This window comes from Poromitra crassiceps (genome assembly GCF_964638095.1).
Source record: "Poromitra crassiceps genome assembly, chromosome: 7".
Classification (NCBI taxonomy): domain Eukaryota; kingdom Metazoa; phylum Chordata; class Actinopteri; order Beryciformes; family Melamphaidae; genus Poromitra; species Poromitra crassiceps.
In genome coordinates this window covers 41,462,677-41,483,458 of record NC_139628.1, presented here as the reverse complement: position 1 = coordinate 41,483,458, position 20,782 = coordinate 41,462,677, and the positions used below count along the sequence as shown (strand labels likewise).

The 20,782-nt window shown below is 44.8% G+C and overlaps 2 protein-coding genes across 2 annotated transcripts in view; one reads left to right on the top strand and one right to left on the bottom strand.

The window, feature by feature from the left end:
• Positions 1–1,229: 1,229 nt before the first annotated feature.
• Positions 1,230–4,073, top strand: LOC310779612 (calcium-binding protein 2; the record flags this gene model as incomplete). The annotated part of the gene is made up of 7 exons (XM_083640124.1): positions 1,230–1,312; positions 1,558–1,708; positions 2,740–2,770; positions 3,026–3,169; positions 3,359–3,468; positions 3,780–3,927; positions 4,045–4,073. 7 exons carry the CDS (start codon positions 1,230–1,232, stop codon positions 4,071–4,073), a joined length of 696 nt encoding a protein of 231 aa, XP_083496250.1.
• A 2,205-nt stretch (positions 4,074–6,278) lies between these two features.
• The window catches only part of LOC310779955 (tudor domain-containing protein 7B-like), a 36,424-nt gene continuing 21,920 nt past the window's right edge, over positions 6,279–20,782 (bottom strand). The window contains 15 exon segments of the mRNA XM_083640484.1: positions 6,279–7,295; positions 8,004–8,164; positions 8,510–8,693; positions 8,863–9,095; positions 9,537–9,685; positions 10,761–10,871; positions 12,684–12,818; positions 13,409–13,492; positions 14,918–15,052; positions 15,195–15,397; positions 16,634–16,745; positions 16,857–17,049; positions 17,718–18,019; positions 18,238–18,660; positions 19,225–19,502. Coding sequence (XP_083496610.1) covers positions 7,075–7,295; positions 8,004–8,164; positions 8,510–8,693; positions 8,863–9,095; positions 9,537–9,685; positions 10,761–10,871; positions 12,684–12,818; positions 13,409–13,492; positions 14,918–15,052; positions 15,195–15,397; positions 16,634–16,745; positions 16,857–17,049; positions 17,718–18,019; positions 18,238–18,660; positions 19,225–19,502 — 2,924 coding nt within the window. The 3' untranslated portion in view covers positions 6,279–7,074.

The following is a 20,782-nucleotide window of genomic DNA, read 5'->3' as shown; positions in this document are numbered from 1 at the left end:
CTGTTAATCAAAAACAGTCTTGTTGCAATCAAAGAATCCAAAGAGCAAAGATAATGCAATATAAATATCGATTACACATCAAGTATCATAAGTTATATTACTATATGTTAATCATTAGCCTGTAGTTTGATATATATTTCATATTTGATTGTAGTTTACACATGCATACTAATATATATACTGTATTAGCCTACACAGTGATTAGGCCTACACAATGCACATTAACATACAAACATGCAGTCATTGTAATGTGAGGATCAGCCTGGTATTTATTTGAAGCCTGCATTGTTATTACTATGATCTCAGGCCAGCTGACTGCTTAAGAGGACAAGGTGAATGTGCAGTTTGTCAGTGGAAGATATTTTCAGTCCCACACTGACATCTAGAGGAAACCTGCAGCAGGTGCATGTTTCACTCATGGATGTGACAAGGACATCCATGGACGTCATGTGTATCTTTACTTAGGAAGCCTTTGCACAAAATTTCCAACACATCTTACCTTCCTATTAGTGCTGCATTTGCCCCCCTTCCTTTTTTGAACGAAGTGGCCACCTTCACTCAAACAGCTCTTACAGGACCTGAATATACTTTGCAAGGCTATGAACAACATGAAACCACTAATAAAACGTGCTCTCTCAAGCACTTCTCTATTTGAAACTGAAGTTGATGAATCATTTGAGGTTGCAAAGGGCTGGGAAGAGAAACGCATGTTTTTTGTGTGTATGTGTGTGTGGAGAAAATGTAGCCTATATAATGAGCAGGCGACCTCTAAAGTCAAATTGGTCACATAGCCGCTACACGTTTTGCTTTCTAATCTCTGGCAGCACGTTCAGCCAGGTAAGTAGACTACCTGTTAAAGCCTCTCTGATGGAAGCAGGTCAAGAGGGGAAGGAAAACAGGGAGGGGGAGAGGACAGGCGAGAAAGCAACACTTCAACACAATCCTCCACAGGACGAGCAGGGCTGTGCTGCTCACTGCCTTGGTTTCATTTCTCGCCGTCCAGGAGAGGGAGTTAAGGTAAGCAAATGGCTGCGAAGTATTGGTGCCACATTGAAGATCTTGGACGTAACTAGAATATCTTCTGGCTAGAAATGTTTGAGCATATTTCTTTAGCATGTCCAAAGCAGTATCTATCTCCCTGTCTAGAACTAGCACATGCAAGTTCAGTTTTGGAGTGAATGTTCCCTTTAGATATGCATGACCCTGTGTGGCCTCTGTTCACCCATAGGATGTCCAAGGCAGGGGAGAGGAGCCCCTCCATAGTGTCTGCCAACTCTGTCACCTCTGCTGCTTCTGCCGGGTCAGCAGACGGGTAAGATTAGATTCATACGTCTACATGATTCTCACTGTATTTGTGTGTTTTCTCAGAGTGTGATGCACAGTGTAACAATCTTGGGAGGTGCAGATAATCTTTGCAGAGACCCTATGTGGCGTTTGGATGCCCATATCTAAGCGAGTGACCCGGAAGTTTCCAATTCTTCTTGTCTTCCTTGAGCTGTTGCATGTTGTGCACGTTTTCCACAGTGCCTTTCATCATTTTATTTCCCCACCTCGCAGTAAAGAGGATGCCCCAAAATCCACCATGGCTAAGGAGTCCTCATCAGATTCAGTCTCTGACACACCCAGGAAATCGTCAAAGAAGTCCAAGAAAAACACTGAGAGCATGAACAAGGTGTACAACTCTGTGCTCAACAGCGTCTTTGGGGCGGTACGTATACAGTACAGCTGATGGGAATAGAAACCTCTAGGGACCCTTTGGGGCTTCCAGGTAGGCCTATTGCAGAGGAAATACCTAAAATAACGTAGAAGGCCAAAAATGAACTGGAATAGTCTAGACTTGACAAAACTGTACATCTTGGCTATTGTGGTTCCTGATCCTGTGACCTTTGACCTAACTGCACAGCAGTATAGGGGTCAGAGCAATCTAGAATTGTGATTGGTTCGAAACAAATTCTCTGACTCCTCTCGAGTTTGGACAGACTTATTTTCAACACAAATGTGTCTTTGTAAAAAAAAAGTTTTACAATATTTTCTTCTTCTTTGATAATTTAAAACCGATCTTACATTAATTTGAACATATCTAGAAATTGTTCCAAATGTGTTATTATGTAAATATGTGCAATAGAGCAAAATTCAAATGTCAAAAATGGGTTCTAAATGTGATCGATACAGGACATTTACAAGCATTGTAAATAGAACTTGACATTTTGCTCTTTGACATCAGCCATTGAGAGCTCAGGTAGAATAGAATACGGTAGTCACAAAAGTCAGGTAGTTCAGGTTTCCTGCTTACAGCTCATTTTGTGTGTGTGTGTGTGTGTGTGTGTGTGTGTGTGTGTGTGTGTGTGTGTGTGTGTGTGTGTGCACGTGCATGCATGCGTGTGTGCATGTGCATGTGTGTGTACGTGCCTGTGCATGTGTTAAGCCAGCAGTAAGTGGTTAGCCTCCCAGAGACTAAGCCTGGTGTGACTGCAGTATTCATAGCTCATTACCTGAGGCTTATGTCACAATTCATTAGAGGAAGAGACTGTCAAACATTTTGTTGATTAAACTTTAAAATATTGATATTTTTCTAGTGTGGAACATTGTTTCGTCTCTTGTAGGCTGCTTTGCACTGTATTGCAAGGCAAGCATGGTGATAAATAAATGTTGAGTTATTCATTTGGTCAATGCTGTCATATTGCAAGTCATTCTTGTCTGTCCCTCTTGTCTCAGCATTGTTTTGTTGTCTTTCTGCAGGACAGAGAATTGGCTCAGGCTGAGTTGGACGGTGAGTATCACAGCCACAGGTCAATGCTCATTTCAAAGTATCATTATGTATTCACTATTCATATGAATGTCAGCAAGCCTAAAGCGCCGAGGGCAGTTTTGATCGCTGAAATAACCAGTCAGTTTACCCGGATAAACCTCTCCTGCAACTGTCCTCTCTGCCCCGACCCGTCTCTGCCCTGATCTCCTCTCTGGCCTGTCCTCCTCTCTGGCCTGCCCTCCTCTCTGACCCCTGACCTTCTGGCCTTACTCACAGAGCTGGCAGAGGCCTTCAAGGAGTTTGACTACGACCGAGACGGCTACCTGAGCTACAAGGATGTGGCCGAATGCATGAGGACCATGGGATACATGCCCACAGAGATGGAGCTGCTGGAGATAGTACAGCAGGTCAAGATGAGGAGTGAGTTCTTGATATGGAACCTGTTTATATACATACATATCTATATATCTATATCTACAGTATATCTATATATATATATATATATATATATATAGCAGCCTCTCTGTCAGCTCATATGCGGATTTCGTTGATGTCACTGAACACTCTTTTCCTCCGTTCCCTGGCCCCCATCATCTTTCCTCTCCACAGTGGGCGGCTTAATGGACCTGGAGGACTTTATTGAACTGATGGGACCCAGGATGATGGGAGAGACTGCTAACATGTTGGGACTCAAAGAGCTCCAATCTGCCTTTGTACAGGTCAGTCGCTTATTGACTGACCAATGACCTGGAGGCAGGCCTCCAGTGACTGACCAGTGTCAGTCACTGGAGGGAACTATGGGTTGATCAATTAATTAGAATGGCATTAGATGGATGATATTGATGGTAGTTGACGGAAGCCCTTCTGCAAGATTTCCTTTCATATTCTCTCCAGAAACGGCTCTTTGACTTAGTCTAAGTGTAAAACTAAGGGTAAAATGTCTAAATCTTAGACATTTACCCTTTGACTTAAAGACTTCACCCTATTTTCCTAAAATTTTCATGCCTATGACCTCTTCCCCCTCTCTCAGTTCGACGTGGATGGAGATGGGAAGATCAACCAGGATGAGATGAAGGAGGCAGTCAAGACCCTGCTGGGGGAGAAGCTGAAGAAAGGAGAACTGGAGGAGATCCTCAAGGAGTTGGACATCAACGCAGACGGCAGCATTGACTTTGAAGGTGAGAGGCAGCAGCACACACATCGACACTCGACACTAGACAGATTCACGAACCTCTTTTGTCATAAACTTGGTGTATTGACCTGATGTCTTCTGTTTTGTCTTGTGTTCTCTTCAGAGTTTGTGATGATGCTCTCCATTCGCTAGCTCCTGAAAACGACTGGCAATACTACGTATGCATATCCACCATTTGGTAACTTGTGTCTGTGTAGGTGTAGGCTTCAACAACATAATGTGTGCCTAACTCTTCAATCAATGTGTGAACAGTGTTGATGGTTATTTCCCTCCCCCCTGGTAGATAAATGCAGTGATGTGTGTAAATAAGATTGAAATATATTTTAATAAAGAAACAAAAACTGTGTTGAGTTTTTCAAGCTTACCTTTGGCTGAAGTACACAACCTGACAAGCTTGTCAACCCTGACACATCTCACCGAATGAAGTGAGCACACAAACTTGTTAAGTTAAGTTTATTCTGAATCCTAAAACATTTTTCTCATTGCCTCCTCCAGGTCATTGTTCAACAAAATGGAAATGATAAAGTAATGATCCTCACCCAGAGCACTGGTTCTCAACCTTTTGGGCTTGTGACCCTTAAAATAACCCGATGCCGCACATAATGGTGTTGAGCTCAACTAAAGAATGATTTTGCCTTTTCAGATCGTTTCATCACCAGAGGAGCCCAAGAAGCGGAAAACGATTCAGTATTTCACAGGAAAAAGGCAAATAATAATAATGTAAATAATGAAAATAAATGTGTATGGATTGCGACAACCCCCCCCCCCGAATCACTCCGACCCCCAGGCTGAGAACCACTGATCTTAAGAAAATAAGTTAAACAATATATAAGTTAAACTTATGTCACTCCTGTCACTCCTGTTAATGGCGATGCAGTTTTGAGCTTTGTCCAATCTATCCTTAGAACTGGAGAAGCATTTGCATTTGCAAATCCAGACCATGTTATAGGTGTGTCAGGAAGAAAAAGTCACATTTCAGAAGAAAATCGCACATCGTACTCGAGCTTGACAAGGCCAACATTTGTTAGTGGTGCCAACCATGAGCAGAATGTCAACTTGTCTCCTATTTGAAAGTCTACAAGCTTAACACTACTGGTAACTTAACCTATATATTATTATAATCAAACTATATGTGCAGACAAGTCAGCAAATCCTCCAACATATCATGCAGCATACATAATCTGCAGAAGTTAAAGTCTCATTGTCAGACAAGAAACAAATGAAAAATAAATAAGAGATACTTGACCCCCTAAAAAAGCAGAAAGGTCACATGAGTGTGGGCAGGGGGGGGGGGGGGGGGGGGGGTGTCGAAAATGGTTGCCAAACTGGCATCAGTGTTGTTTTAGAGGTGGAGTAGAGATGGATAAGGCATTGCCATCACAGGAGTCAGGGACTGGGCTTTAACACATGCACAGTGAGAATTCTGAACAAAATACATCTGGGTTCAGTGTTTGAGGGTAGAGAAGGATTATTGATCACATTCATCCAGTTTGAAATTGAGGAAAATGGAAGGTAAATATCCATGGGATCAAATGAATCAATCGCATAAACAAAAAATATAGTCCGAAACGCTTGACGCTTGCAAAATGACGCTCGGCCAAAACAAAGGCAGTCTCATCTGCATGAGGGGATTTAAGCAAAGATGGAAGTGTGTATCCCTCCTGCTTCACATCTCACTCTCTCAAACTACCCAGTGGTCACCCTACTTTTTATGTCCGACTCCCATGACATCACCGACTCCTCTTAAGGGAATGTTTGGACTAGCTTTTGTAAACCTAGTGACTGTCAGATTCCAAAATGCAGGGTTTTGTAAACATAGGCCTTGAAAGAGCATGGTGCATGTTGGATTCTTTAATGAATTTACATTTTGGGCTCATAATTAGTATGAAAATACCCCCCCCCCCCCCCCCCCCATATACAGATCCTTTCCAAAAAATTTGAATATCATGGAAAAGTCCCCCCCCCCACCCATAATTCCTTTCAAAAAGTGAAACTTTCATAGATTATAGATTCATTACACAAAGTGAAGAATTTCTAGCCTTTGTTTAAATTTTTCATAATTTTGGCCTACAGCTCCAGAAAACCCCCAAAACAGTATTTCAAGAAATTATTATAGTGTGAAGAAAATCAGCAGTTCAAGTTATGACGACTGACTCCAGCCTCAGTCCACTCCCTCTGAATCTCCACTAAATTTTTGAATTGTCTTTGCTTGACAATCCACTGAAGCCCACAGTCATCCATGGTATTTCCATGATATTAAATTTTTTTGTAAAGGATCTGTATATATATATATATATATATATATTTATATATATATATATATATAGCTGGATGTTCTGCTGCTTGTGCTGTGGCCAGCTGCTTTACAAAGACGAGTCTAGATGCAGCAGCCATGTGTGTTTTTTTTCTAAATCCCATTGCTAGATACCCCTCCCACATATGAATGCAATGTGGTCTCCAACCTGCACCATGCTCTTTAAGTCTTACTGGCATCTGACAACTTTGTTTTGTTAAATATCTCACTTTGTGCGCTTTTGCTTAGAATGCATTGTATGTATTGTGGCTGTTTGGAGCTCACGGCACTCACATTGGTCAGGCTGAGGAGGGGGTTCCGTTTCCCCAAAGGATGACACACACTACAAACGGATGCACTCCCGGAACTGTAAGGCGCTGCTTTGGATTCCGTCGCCGACCGAATGTCATAATGATGCACGTTGCATTATTTCCACAGCTTTGTGAAACCATTACGATAGATTCAAGTGCTTTTGTGTGTGTGGCAAGCTGCCTAGTCAGCGCAAAGATGGTAATTGAGCCTCGACCAAAACATCATGCACGTCTGTGTATCGTCCAACTATCATAGTCACTCAAACTCGCATCACAACATCCTTTGTTGTACAGTCCAGAACACGACCAGCGAGCAGACAGCCACTCCTCCCGTCTTTCATTGCCAGTCTCATTGCACTATACAACTGCTCCATTTCTGTTCTTGATTCTTCTTGAACCTTTCCTTGCTTCCATTCCTTCCTTCTTTTAGTGGTCGGTCGGTCAGTCTCTTCTATCTCGACTATCCTCGTGAGTGGCAGATCGACTGCTTGGACAGTAACACTTGACGCGCAATTACAGCTTCTTCTGTCTACAGCTCATTGGTCAGCTCATCAGCGAACTCGGCCATGATGTCATGCACCCAGATGTCCCTCTCTTCCTGTGAAGTGTCGACCAGGAAGACGGTCAGCTTGCGGTCCCACGGGTTCGCTGCTTCCTGCACGGCCTCCAGCTGGGCCACCAGAGGCTTCTTCTCCACGTGGTTCCTGAAGACGATGGAGGCTTCCTCCGACCACTGCCTCGGCTTCACTCCTGTTGGGGCAGACAGAGGAGAACCAGTCAGCCATGAAGCTTAAGCTCACTGCCACATGCTGTATGCTTCTTTTCTCAGTTGTTTCCAATGAGGAGAGAGCGTATGCGGGCGTCTGCGGCCGCTTAGTGAAAGTGCACCCTCTCTCTGCGTGCACTGATTCGCTTATTAAGCTGTCCAGCCAATCAGAGTGATTTCTCTCACCTACGACCCGAAGCCGATTCAACATGCCGAATCGACCGGAAAAGCCGACTACAACTAGTGCCAACGGTGCGCGACACACCGCAAAAACCAGGGCCACAGATGCTCACTGACGGCCCACGGTGACCAATGGCCGAACACCACTGTGTCTGGGGCGGATTGGGCATGCTAGATGTTGGACACCAAATGAGAGGCAGCCATCCAGCTCGGTTCTGTCAACAGCTATAGACGGTTTTAACTTGACAACAAAAACATTCTAAATTTAACCCCCGCTCACTTCCTGTTGCAGTGTTTGCTATGGACATAAAAGAAAAAAAAACATTCAAGTGCAGGACTGACCATTCCGTGAAAACCGTCTATACATCTGAGCAGCGAAAACAAAAGTAACGATGTCGAGTGAATATTTCTGCAGTTTGCCGAATGCTGAGAAAAAGGAAGTGCTGTGGGGTTGCGCTCTGGTGAAAACCGTCTATAGCCTTCAGGCCCGGAGACGCCTCCTCTCTACTCACCAGCCAGCTGAGCAGTGATTGCCTGGAACGGCAGCTGTCTGAACTCCTTGATAAGTGGTCTGAGCTGGGTGCAGCTGACCAGCTCATGTTTCCCATAGTCCAACTCATAGACAGACACCAAGCCATTGGTCAGAACTCCCTTCACCAACACCCGATGCCAGCTGGGACAGGAGGAGAAATACAAGGATCCAAACAAGGCAGGAAACAACACATTTTCAGCTTAAAGATGTAAATTCATTTCTTCTGCAATTCTGCCTGTTGGTGTACATCCACTATTTCAAAATGTCAAGATATGCCTTTAAGACATGTGAGATGGACTTGGCTTTTAACATATAACTAAATATGAATAAATACATACATATAAATTATATACATTTATATGATATAATTATATTATATTATATTTATATAAATATACATTTTGCAACCCCAGCCCATTGACCGCCTCCATGCTTAAGACTTTCTCAAGTATTTCAAGTTTGAAATCAAATGGCCATTTTACTCACTTGTTCTCCACCTTGGCAGCATATATCTGGTTCTTCTCTATGTTGAGTACTTTCTCCTCGGTCTTATTGTAGTAGAGAATCATCTCTCCCATCAGCACCACCAGTTTGTACATGTCTCTCCACGGCTGCAGTACAAAGTGGCCTGGATGGCAAGCCACGGATACATATATGTCGATGTTGTTACCTTCAGGGGAAGAAGACTGTCATTAAGGCTGTTATTTCTAGGCTTTATCGGGAGTTTATTTTTTAAAGGAAATATTCTATTCCTTTCATAAGCCTTCCTCAGCTTATAATTACCAGCCGTGGAGTTTTTCCACTGTATTAAGTAAGATGATTTCCATTATCATCGTTACCTGCTGGGGGGAGCTCTAGCAGAGGGGGCAGCTGGAGGGAGGACAAGGGGGATGGGGGTGTCCGTGGTGGGCTATTGGTGGTCGTGCTTCCTTCTCCTCTGGCCGCCGTCCCTGAAAGAGCCCTCCTGAGATGAGGCTTGGTCGTGGTAGAAGTCCAGGTTGGACTCCCATTAGAGGCGTCACCGGTGCTGCATGTCTTGGAGGAAGAGGTGGGTGTGGAAGTCTTGGTGGGACTGTGAAATCAAATGAATATGAACACACATTGACTCAATAACACACCGTACAAAGTGACACAGGAAAACAAATAATTGACGATTTGAACCTACTGAGTCCTCTTGAGAACAAAGAAATGCACATAGATATGTGTGTATACGGCAGCAAACAACACCAAAGGCACTGCTCCATTAAAGTTCTTTGCATTATTAAGTTTATATATCGATGGAATGATAGTATTCACAACTGTTGAGCTACTCTGTGAGTGACACTAATGCCTTTGATCTGGATAAGTACGGATAATAGGCACGATGGTCATAAAACGTAAGGCAACACATAAATATTAAATCCAAGTAAAAACAACAACAAGGTCATGTGTATGCAGGACCATATGAATGTCCAAAAAGAGTACTAATAATAAAAGTGATTGATGCGTAGGAGAATATTAAAGCAGCAGAAACCTGTGGCTTGTCAGGAAGATGTCTGGGTGCTGCTTAAAGAGGTCAGACTGGGCCATCTGATGGTTCAGGCTGCGGGTCGGGTCGTGGAAGTTCTTGTCGGTGAAGAGGTGGACGTGGATGCAGCGCTTAGTTTCGTCCAACTTGGCAACCTTTGAGATAGAATAGAACAGAACACTTTATTGATCCCCAGTGGGAAATTAAATTTGGGGTTGCAGGTGTGGAGAGAAAGAGGTAAGGAGGGAGGAGGAGTGAGAAACACTATGGCCCAATCTCAATGTCCCCCCTAAGCACTGAGCCCTGAGCCCTCACAGACTTAATTGACATCAGCTGGTAAGTGATTGAGTGGGAGAGGCTGCAAGGGCTCAAAATGGTATAAAGAGGAATGGGACAGCACTCTCACGTTACCCTGACAACACCAACAACAAGTGCAGCCATGTTTCTCAGCTTTGTGGGGTTGGGATTTGTTCTCTGTCTTGCTGGTAATTCCTGTACATATAACAACAAATGTATATGTATTGTATAATATTGAAGTGTGCCTTTATTACTTTTCAAACTAGTAATAATGTTACTAATCTTAATCTTGCTGGTAATTCCTGTACATATAACAACAAATGTATATGTATTGTATAATATTGAAGTGTGCCTTTATTACTTTTCAAACTAGTAATAATGTTACTAATCTTAATCTTGCTGGTAATTCCTGTACATATAACAACAAATGTATATGTATTGTATAATATTGAAGTGTGCCTTTATTACTTTTCAAACTAGTAATAATGTTACTACCGGTAATCTTAATCTGTAAAGCGACTTTGAGTGTCTTGAAAAGCGCTATATAAATAAAATGTATTATTATTATTATTATTATTATTATACCCGCTCCAGTCACCTTCCTTCATTGGGCCATAAAGAAAAATGGCAGAAATGGCATTATTTCAATACTTAAAAAAGAGCTCTGAAAACCTGCATTCTTTCTAATGGCCAGAAGAGCATGATGTTCATTTAGTAAATTATGCTTCCATTTAGAGGAAAATAGATGATAATAAAGCAGACTATGCTTTGGGGGGCGTGATCGACAGGTCACCTGTCCAGTAATCACACAGCTCACTGATCATGGACCAATAGCACGCGGTGCTGCAGCTCTACTCGTCAAAATGTATGGTTGAAGTCCACATGTGTTATATGTATCTAAAACTTGGTTAAGGAATAAAGAGGGTTGAATACCTTCATGCTACAGTCGGTGGAGTTGAGCACTCTGTCCCGAAGCCACTGGACAGCATCTGGAGTCCAGGAGCCCAAACTAACAGCCAGGTCTGCTAGACAACACTTCACAGCCTAAACACAAGAGGGATGTCAGCTTCGTGCAGTACATGCACACGTTCACAGACGGATTCATGTTTGCTCATATTACACACGCACAATTAGGGCTGGGCGACATTATATCGATATCATGATACGAGACTATATTGTCTTAGATTTCGGAAATTATGGTGATGATATGGCACAAGTGTAGTCTTTTCCTGACTGCATTATAGTAAAGTGATGTCATTTTCTGAACTTACCAGACTGTTCTGGCTGTTCTATTTGCCTTTACCCACTTAGTCTCATAGTGTAAATATTTAGTGAAAGCACCAATAGTCAGGAAAGGCTCACAGTCTTGTCTTCTTATTAGTTCAAAGTGGTGTCTGTGGTGGTGGTGTCAGTCACGATTGTGATGTCATCAGTGATGTCACTCAGGCAGTTGTGATGTCAACAGTGATGTCACTCGAGCAACTGTGATGTAGTATGAGCCGATGGCGCACAGTTGTGGGCTCTGTTTGTGGTGATGTCAGTCACGATTTGTGACGGAAGTGATGTCATCAGTGATGTCACTTAACACATTAAGTGCCATAGACGACCTAACTCGTCTTACATAATCCAGCGCTTAAGTGCCAAGGACGGACTAACTCGTCTTACATAAAGATTTTTTTTTTTTGACAGTGGGACATCAATCAACCCCTTTTACATCTCTGAGATAACTATTTGGAGCAAGAGCATGTGTGTAATCTATTTTACCGACCACTAAGTGGCGACAGAGACCGAGAGAAGTCACAGCCACGGGACCCAAAAGCCACAAAAGCAGCCGCCTCCCGCGGACATGGCTTGGCGATTTTACAGTCATTAGCCCGGACACACACACACAGAACGGACAGAGATCCCTTCCCCCCAGAGCCGCGCAGCAACGCGCGAACACACACACACACACACACACACACACACACACACACACACACACACACACACACACACACACAGCGGAAGCAAGCCATTCAAGGAAATGGCGACGCGATTTTACAGTAATCCAATTCAGACTCGTCTTGCCCGACAGGCAGACAGGCAGGCAGGCAGCACAACGCGCTTCTGACACGCTCCTCCTTCCTCCTGGCTCTAGAGCCAGGAGGAAGGAGGAGAAGACACACGGAGGGAGGAGTTTGAATGAGAGGGGTGTTTCCTGTTGTTATGGAGGAAATTACTGTTCAAAACTATTGTTTAGAATGTCTGACGGTCTTACTGATGCCAAAAATGAATGGTTAAAGTGACTGTTTCACAAAAAGCCATTTATCTCTGAATAAATTTCCAGACGCTGAAACCATGCTGTACTCAACGGCTAATATCTACATAACTACTAACTCTGCAAACTAACTCTTTTAGACAGAGAAAGCACACATTCTATTAGTTATTTTTAGATGATTGATGTTCATGAATTCTTAACAGAAAAGAATCCTCGGCTGTTCTAAAATGAGCCAGAATCGTCCAAAACACCCCTGGCACAACTTACCTACAGGAATGAAAACATGGCTGGCATTCAATGTGTTAAGCAATTGTGATGTCACTCAAGCAACTGTGATGTCATCAGTGATGTCACTTGAGCAACTGTGATTGCCCAACTGTGATTGCTCAATCGAGCGCGCGATTCCTAGTTTGAATAAAAGTGCTTGTGATATCTCACGTGGCTTTGACTTACAACTTCGTAGCAAATAGAGATATATTGTGTATTGCCATTCAGCCTAAAAATACTATCGCTCAGCCCTACACGCGCGCACACGCACACGCACGCACACACACACACACACACACACACACACACACACACACACACACACATACCTGTGGTGGGATGGCCATAAGATCTCGGAGGAATGGCGGTGGGATCTCTCTCAGCTCAAACACCTCTACAGACGCCTGGACACCCAAGTCAATGAAGAGGATGTCCAGCACTCTGCTGCCGTGCAGGTTGGTGATCTACAGACAGAAACACAGAAAGGGAGAGGCAGTGCTTACCTTTTTTACCTCACAGTTCAAACGGTGCAGAAGCCTGGATGATGACAACAGCACAATAACAATAACAACAACAACAGTACCACAAACCCATGAATCAGCCTGCAATGTATTTTAACGGTTGTGGTATTCTCTGTGTGGTGTTGGCTATAGTTTTTTTTTTAAAGATATTGCACTTGTAAAAACGACATGCCTGTAAAAAAAACAACGTCTCTTCACTGTAATTGTCTAATATTAATAATTAATTGCAATGGGTATGATTTTCATTGTCCCATAACACAAAATTATCATAATATATTTGTCTTGATAGGGTTGTTGTTCAATACCAATAACTCAAACAATTACTTTGCCAGGGGCTTGAATTCCTGGCTTTCAAAACTGACTTTCCAGGCTGTACTCCCCACCCACTGGACAAGAGCAAAGTCCTATAGATGTTGCTTCAATTCCTCCTGGTCACTAAATATCATTGATTACAATGTCCCTTTGAAAGTTTTTAGTTTAGAAACTAAACTATGCTCCCTTAATCGGTGCTATAGGTAAGAGTGTCATCTCACCTCAACTCGGGACCATTTGCCTTTGGAACGAGCCAGACAAACCTTCCCACAGAACGGACTGGACACCAGGAACTCCGACGTTACCTGGAACAGCCAAGAACCTGGTGGTCAAATATCACTGCTACTGTATATAACAATGCCGTAAAAACTGAAGCACAATGTCAGTTGTCCAAGGAGCAACACTGCTATAACATCAAAGATTAGGATTTTCGGGGCGTCCGGGTAGTGTCGGTAGATTCCCAGCCTACCAACACGAGGGTTGCAGGTTCGCGCCCCCGTGTTACCTCCTTGGTCAGGCATCCATACAAGCACGATTGGCTGTGTCTGCGGGCGGGCGCCTCCTCCGGTCGATCGGGGTGGCTGTTCGGGGCGGAAGGGAACTGGTGGTAATAGCGTGATCCTCCCACGTGCTACGTCCTGCCGGTGAAGCTCCCCGCTGTCAGGTGAAAATAAGCGGCTGGCAACTGTGCATGTGTCGGAGGAAGCATGGTGCTAGTCTACGGCTCACCCCAGATCAGCAGAGGGTGGAGCAGCGACCGGGGCAGCAGGGGAAAATTGGCCAAGTACAATTGGGGAGAAAATGGATACACTATCAGATACTATTCATTTTCAATGAGATATGACGGTAAAATCTGATGATGCCAAGGTCAAGGTCACACTCAACTACAACAGCAGAAAGAGCAACTGCACAAGTTCAAATATTTGTGATATTTTCTGTTTTCCACCATGCTGAGCCTGTATTCAGATCGTCCTGTAGCTGGCATATATACATTTGCATATACTGTTAAATTGGACAGGCTTGGTAAAATACACCACCAGACTCCACATTGTGTCAACCTGAACACTGCAGCAAGAGGTTACTGAACTGTACTGTAAATACTAGCTTTGCAGGACAACGCTAGCACACCTACAAAACAGCATCAGCTCAGCTGTCCTATTTAATAGATTAAGTGTCTTGGCCATGTCCTAACTCCAGATTATCATCCTAATCTCAATCTGTCCACAACTCCGCTTGAGAGAGACAACACAGGTGAATGTGGCAGTGGTAAGATGCTCCGTTCACTGATTGAGAATATGGTTCCTATCCATACACACAAGAATTCACGCCCACGGGCGCACGCGCACGCACACACACACACACACACACACACACACACACACACACACACACATTCTCTGATGCCTCTAATATGAGTGAAAAGCCTTTACCTCCATGTTGTCTAATTGTAATCTTCTCTAAAGACAAGTGCCCAGTCTGCCCACACATTCAAACAGAGGGTCATGTGGGTTCAGATTGCTTTGTCATCTCTTCTGATGTGAAAATCAACATAAACCAGCAGAAATATGTTCAGATTTCTATGCTCATAACTTCACGGCTACACGGCTGCGTCTAACGAGGGTTAAGCGTAGTAACTCTTGGGGATTTTTGGGGGGTTTCATTCATTCATTCATTTGTGCCACTTTTGTGTCACAAACTAAATAAACCAAGTGTTCAAGAGTGGTGTTCACCTGTGAGTGGAAGTAGGCCTCTGTCTTCTCCAGTATCTCATTGAGCTTGGCAAGACCTCTGGAGGGTGGCTGGCAGTAGAGGGTCCCATCTGAACAGACGCTCCTCACAGTCACATTCATATAGGCACTGTTCACCTGAGGAGGGCCCCCGATAGAGGGTTAGGCTCTGTGTGTGTGTGTGTGTGTGTGTGTGTGTGCGTGCGTGCGTGCGTGCGTGCGCGCGCGGTCGGAAAAGCTGTATCTGCTCCGAGATTACGCCCCTCACTATCTGCCGTACCTGTAAGGGGCTGGCTAGCGTTTTGTCTTGCAGGGCTTTCATGCAAGCAGCGTTGATGTTGACATCATCATCCTGCGACGTGTCGTAGAGGACGACCAGCGGCGTTTGGCCTCTCTCCAGGATCTCGGCCAATAGGATCTTTCCACTGGCCATGGTCTCGAACTTCTTCAGCACAGCAGGCTCCTGACAGAAGGGCTCCAGGCCTGGACACACATTCATACGTTCATGTCAACTGAACCATGGAGTATGCTTCACTGTGTAGGAAAGAGGAACCGCTATTTAAGAGCAGGCATCACAGCCAGGCAATGCAAGTTGCATCCTATCTTATGTAATGTATCTTACATGTAATATGACAATACTAAAGCACATGGACTAATCAGTATCCCAGTCCCAGAAATCCTAGTCCTTAAAGAGCATGGTGCAGGTTAGAGACCACTTTGCATTAATATGTGGGACTTTTATGTAGCAATTAGGATTCTCTTTAGTTTTTTCCCCGCACATAGCTGCATCTAGACTCATTTTTGTGGAGCAGCTGGCACGCGCCCATGAAAAACTGATTGCATATTGGGGGTCAACTATTTTTAGTACTAGTTATGTTTGACTACTGAAAATATTAAAACTTCATAAAGTGCCATAGATAAAGCCCAAACTAAACAAAGTTTCCTCTGCTCCTTCAGTGCCGAAATGCATTCTGGGCAGTGTTGAATTATCGTACCAGAGGGTCAAAATGATCATTGTTGGAGGTAAATTATCGTACAAATATGATAAGTATCGTACAAATACAATAATTATCGTACATCTGGTGTTTTGCAAAGTTTTCTGCTGTACACATTGACTGTATATTAGTATTATCACAGTAAGTACAGTAGCCCGAGTGACATCACAAGTGTTATCTGCCCAGATGGCTTTTTTTTTTTGCATGTGCATTATAATGCCACCTTTTTCTCTACATTTCTCCCCTGGGGGCATGTTTTAATTTTGTTTTTTTGGGTGGTATTTTCATAAGAATCCAGGGCTTAAATAACATCCACCTCTTCACAGTTCTTGCCAGACTCTTTGGCTCTGTCACTCAAAGAGGGGTTTGATAAATCACTGAGTCAAAGCTCTGAAATATATGGCTGTTGACTGTAACACCCACTGTTACAGTTAACAGCTGTACAGTTACCACTGTAACAACCGTAACAACCACATGTGTCCTTCAAAAGACCAAGCCTGCTGGGCTGTTTGGGTGGAAGTGCGTCTAACCTCATCCTGCAAGATAATCCTCTCTACCCCCTTGCAGCACGCTTAAAACAGCACTTCACAGAAGATGCCCGGCCCACACATCTATCAGTTGCCTCCATACGGTCACACAGACAGTGGCAGTGTTTATTTTTTGAAAGGTTTCCCAACCCCATGAATTGTCCCAGTCACCCTGAGTGGATTCAGCTCAGACTCACCGGCCAGTTTACACTTGGTTGCCTGGAAAGGCAGCTTGAAAAACCTCTCGTGGAGCTCAAACACTTTGGTTTTGCTGATCACCTCTGAGAAGCCATGATCCACATAATACACCTAAAAAGAGCCAATAGCAAAACACACAACATCATTGTCCATTAGACTCCTCATCATTACAATCATGATGAAGCCATGGCCCTGCATGAGCCACGTCCTTTGACCTCTCACCTTGACCCTGTCAGCCAGGACCTCGCAGACTTGAGCCCTCAGGATCTCTTCCTCCTCCTCGGCCCTGACGGCAGCAAGCTGCCCCGAGGCCGGGGAGGGGAGAGGCGTCGCACTGCTTTGGTGCAAGCCATAGAACTCCCTCATGTCATCCTCCATGGACTCCTGGGCCTGGGAGTAACCGTCACCGATGTACCTGAGGGGGACACATACTCACGCTCAAGCCCAATTTATGCTTCGTCTGCCGACACTTTTGAAATGGTCACCGAGAGAAATTAGGACTTGAGTCGACTTCAAGTGTCGGCGAGCAGTGTCTGCTACCTAGTGAAATGTCTAGTGTCGCTGACTACGTCATAGTATCGAGCAAGTCTGATTGGCTATATAGACGGCACGCGCTTGACTTCCTTGTTTTGGTTTTCGCTCGATTGAAATGAATGAACGTACCCCCGCTATTTTTATCAGCCTGTCCTTGATGTATGAGTTCGTGAAAATCACAAAGAACATGGTGACCAATTTCCCAGAGAGAGAGGATGTGAGTTGTGTGGTTGTATGTCGTTTATATGCGGCTGCAGCCAAGTACGTTACATCTTGCCTCCGAGGTGGTTTCACTGTGCATTCCCTCTCTTCTCTTGGCTGTCTGCACTATAGCGTTCGGGGGTCACGTCACGTGACCGTTGAACCGAGGCGAACATTCACTGAAGTATAAATGCAACACCATGAGCGACACTTTCTTTTTCGTCTGCGACCATGTGCTGAGCGACACTTTCTAATTCTAGTTAATCTAGTATAAATTAAGCTTTAGGCACTGACAAGTCACTGACAGCACTCACTCACTCACACACACACACCCACAATTTCTCCTACCTGAGTATAACTCCGTTGGTATTGGTGGCCTCTACCACCAGCACGGAGGGGTACTCCTCTCTGGGGATCAGCAGAGGAGGGACCGCCTGGTTGCTGAGCCTCCTCCCCACCTCCTGCCTGGCCCTCAGCTCCTCCACGCTGGCCGAGCAGTCCCTCCTGTTGCAGTTCTCGTCCTCTCTTCCTCCAGCGCCGCTCCTCCTGTACAGGATGGCCCTCTTGGGGTTGTCGGGCATCGGGTAGTCGATGGTGCAGATGTCGGAGAGGAGCTGGAGGTTCTCTAGGACGTGTCCGGGAAGTTTGGCCTTTTAAAATAATACCAATAAAGAGTAAGGAATCCTAATGCTTTCACGTTTTCACATTCAAATGGCAATACATAATTAGGATATATTATGAATTTTCTTTTTGTATCTGTGTGTGATCCTGTATGTGAGCACCTAAAAACCCCCCCGTTTGGCTAAAATTGGCCTTTCAATGATGTTCAGGACATTTTGGGGTGTATACCATAACATATATTACTGACTTTGTAGGTGTCCTGGAAGAGCTTGGGCAGAGCGTGGGCCCACAGGCCATTGGGGTACTTCACCAGCAGTTCCTCCAGCTTCTGCTTCAAATCGGGACAGAGGGCCGTAGGGGAGGAGGGGGGGCTAGGGGAGGTGGAGGAGGATGGGGGAGACTGAGCCGGAGGCGGGTGAGAGGCGGAGCGGGGTTGCTGGGCGGAGGGGGTGCGGGGTTGCTGGGCGGAGGGGGTGCGGGGTTGCTGGGCGGAGGGGGGTCTCTGTGAGGCAGAGGACTGCAGAGGCTTGTCTGTGGGGGTGTTGGGAGGCTGGAGGGGGGCAGCGGGAGAGTTCGGGTTGGGGAGCGGCGAGCGGGGCGATGTGGTCGTCTGTTCCTTGGCGGGGTAGAGGAGCAGCTCTGATGGGTTGCTGCTGCACGGTTTCTCCACCTAGGAAGACCACACCAGGGACTGATTATAAAAAAAAATCCAAACTTCTCTTGCGATAGACAAATGCATTTTTGCTGCAATCCATTGCAAGTCGGAAGTTGATAGTTCCAAGTCGGTATTCCACACTTCCGATCTAAATGTGCATCTGCTCGGGAAAACATGGACGCCCACAGCAAATGGATGTTTTTATGGCAAGTCTCTGAGCTTCATAAGCATCTACTGAGGACCTAGCACACTTTAAAAGAGACGGGAGGAGTAGGCTAGTATTGCATGCTCACAAAGATACACTATGTTAACACTACACTACACTAAGTTACACTATATGAAGTAAAAATGGCTGAAAATGTAATTGTGCTGATCACCGTTTGTGCCGCCATATTGCTGTGATGTCACGTGTGTTTATATCAGCGAACTCGGGCTAGCTGGATCGAGTTGTACACTTGGAATTCTGACCGTGTGTCGCAGCTCGTTTTTTCCCCCCGAGTACAATGGATTGCATTATTTCACAGATTATTATTATGATTGTAAACCATAACAAACAACCATAACATAAGGTTAGCATACGGTGCAGATCTGCGTCCAGGTCTCCAGGTCTTTGATGGCCTCACTGGGCAGGTCCTGTTTGTACAGCTCTCTGTAGATCTGAGGCAGCTTGGACACCCAGAACCCGTTAGTGTACTTCCCCAGGATCTCCTTGATGTGGCCCTGGACCTGCTGCGGGTTGTAGGGCTTCCCTTTCCCCGAGCCGGGGCTCTCGTTCGGGTTCGAGGGAGCTGGAGGATTGAAATCTAAAAAGTGGAGGAGGGAAGAGAGAGAGGGGGACACACACAGATCTTGATCGTCTTGCTCTTGGAACTGCTGGATTGTACAGCTTGCCTTTCCCCACACGGAGGTGCTAGTTGAGTTTTGAAGGAGGTGGATGATTTGAATAAAAAAAACAGAGGAGGACTGATAATGAGGCACATATTCACACCCAGGATATTGTTGCTTTTGCCCCTGGATCTGCACTTTGATAAACTGATATGCATTCTCTTCTTCTTTAACTTCAAAGGAGGTGGATAAAGAGAGGAGGAAAAAAGAGGCAGAGATATCGACCATTTGAGTTCGGGCAACTTTTCCTTTCCTAAATGTTCAACTGCAAGAGTGGCCACACAGTGGTCCTTTAAAACACGTTGACACAATGATTTGAACCTGAGGACCTGAGTGAAGGAACTGGTGTCTGAGTTTACTGCCTAAGCTTGTCCAGTTCCTTGCAATGTAAAGTAGACAAAATAAAATACTTGAAGCTTGTATGATAGCAGCTTAAGAAAAGTGGTAAATTCTGCTAAATTACCCAGATGTAAAAAAAGAAGAAAAAGAATTTGCACTTTATCTGTATCTTGCACATTCATGGTATTGCTTGTCTTCTACAAGGTCTTCACATTGATATGATCTTGCTCTTCCTTCCTCGCTTAAGGCTGGCTCACACTACAGGATTTTCGGGCCGATTTATGCCCGATTCACCCCTCCCGAGAATCGGAGGAGAAATCTGGCCTGGCAGCTTGCCAAGCTTGGTCGGGCCCGACTTTCGGCACCGATTATCTTGTAGTGTGAGCTGTTTGCAGATCCAATCTTAACCCTCCCGATCTGCTCACAGCCTCATCGGGGCCGTCCCGATCATATCAAACATGTTTGATATTTAGGACTGAAAATCTGCGCGAATACATCATTCTGCTGCTGCGCGAGACTCCCGTCATTATCGTTAATTGACGCGGCTCATTTGATGCGCTGCACTGCACGCATCAGATAGGCTACCAAATACCAACGGCACAGAACCATGAGTATTTGGGGGAAAATGTCACTAATTTATATCACAATGAATGACCAATGAATAAAAAGTTGTTATATCGTAGTTTTGAGCCCCTGCCAGTCAGAGGCTGTAATCTCCTACCTGTCTTATCAGGCAGTGTGGGGAAAAAGGCTTTGCTGCTGCGGGAAGCAATCCAGTCTATCCAAACTTTTGCCGATCTCATGACATGCAGCAGGGGAATATATTTTGGTAGCGGATGTGTTTGTGTTCTCACTTGTACAGACAATAGAGTCGCGTTGTTTACACGCATGCTAACTACCGTGAGATTCATTT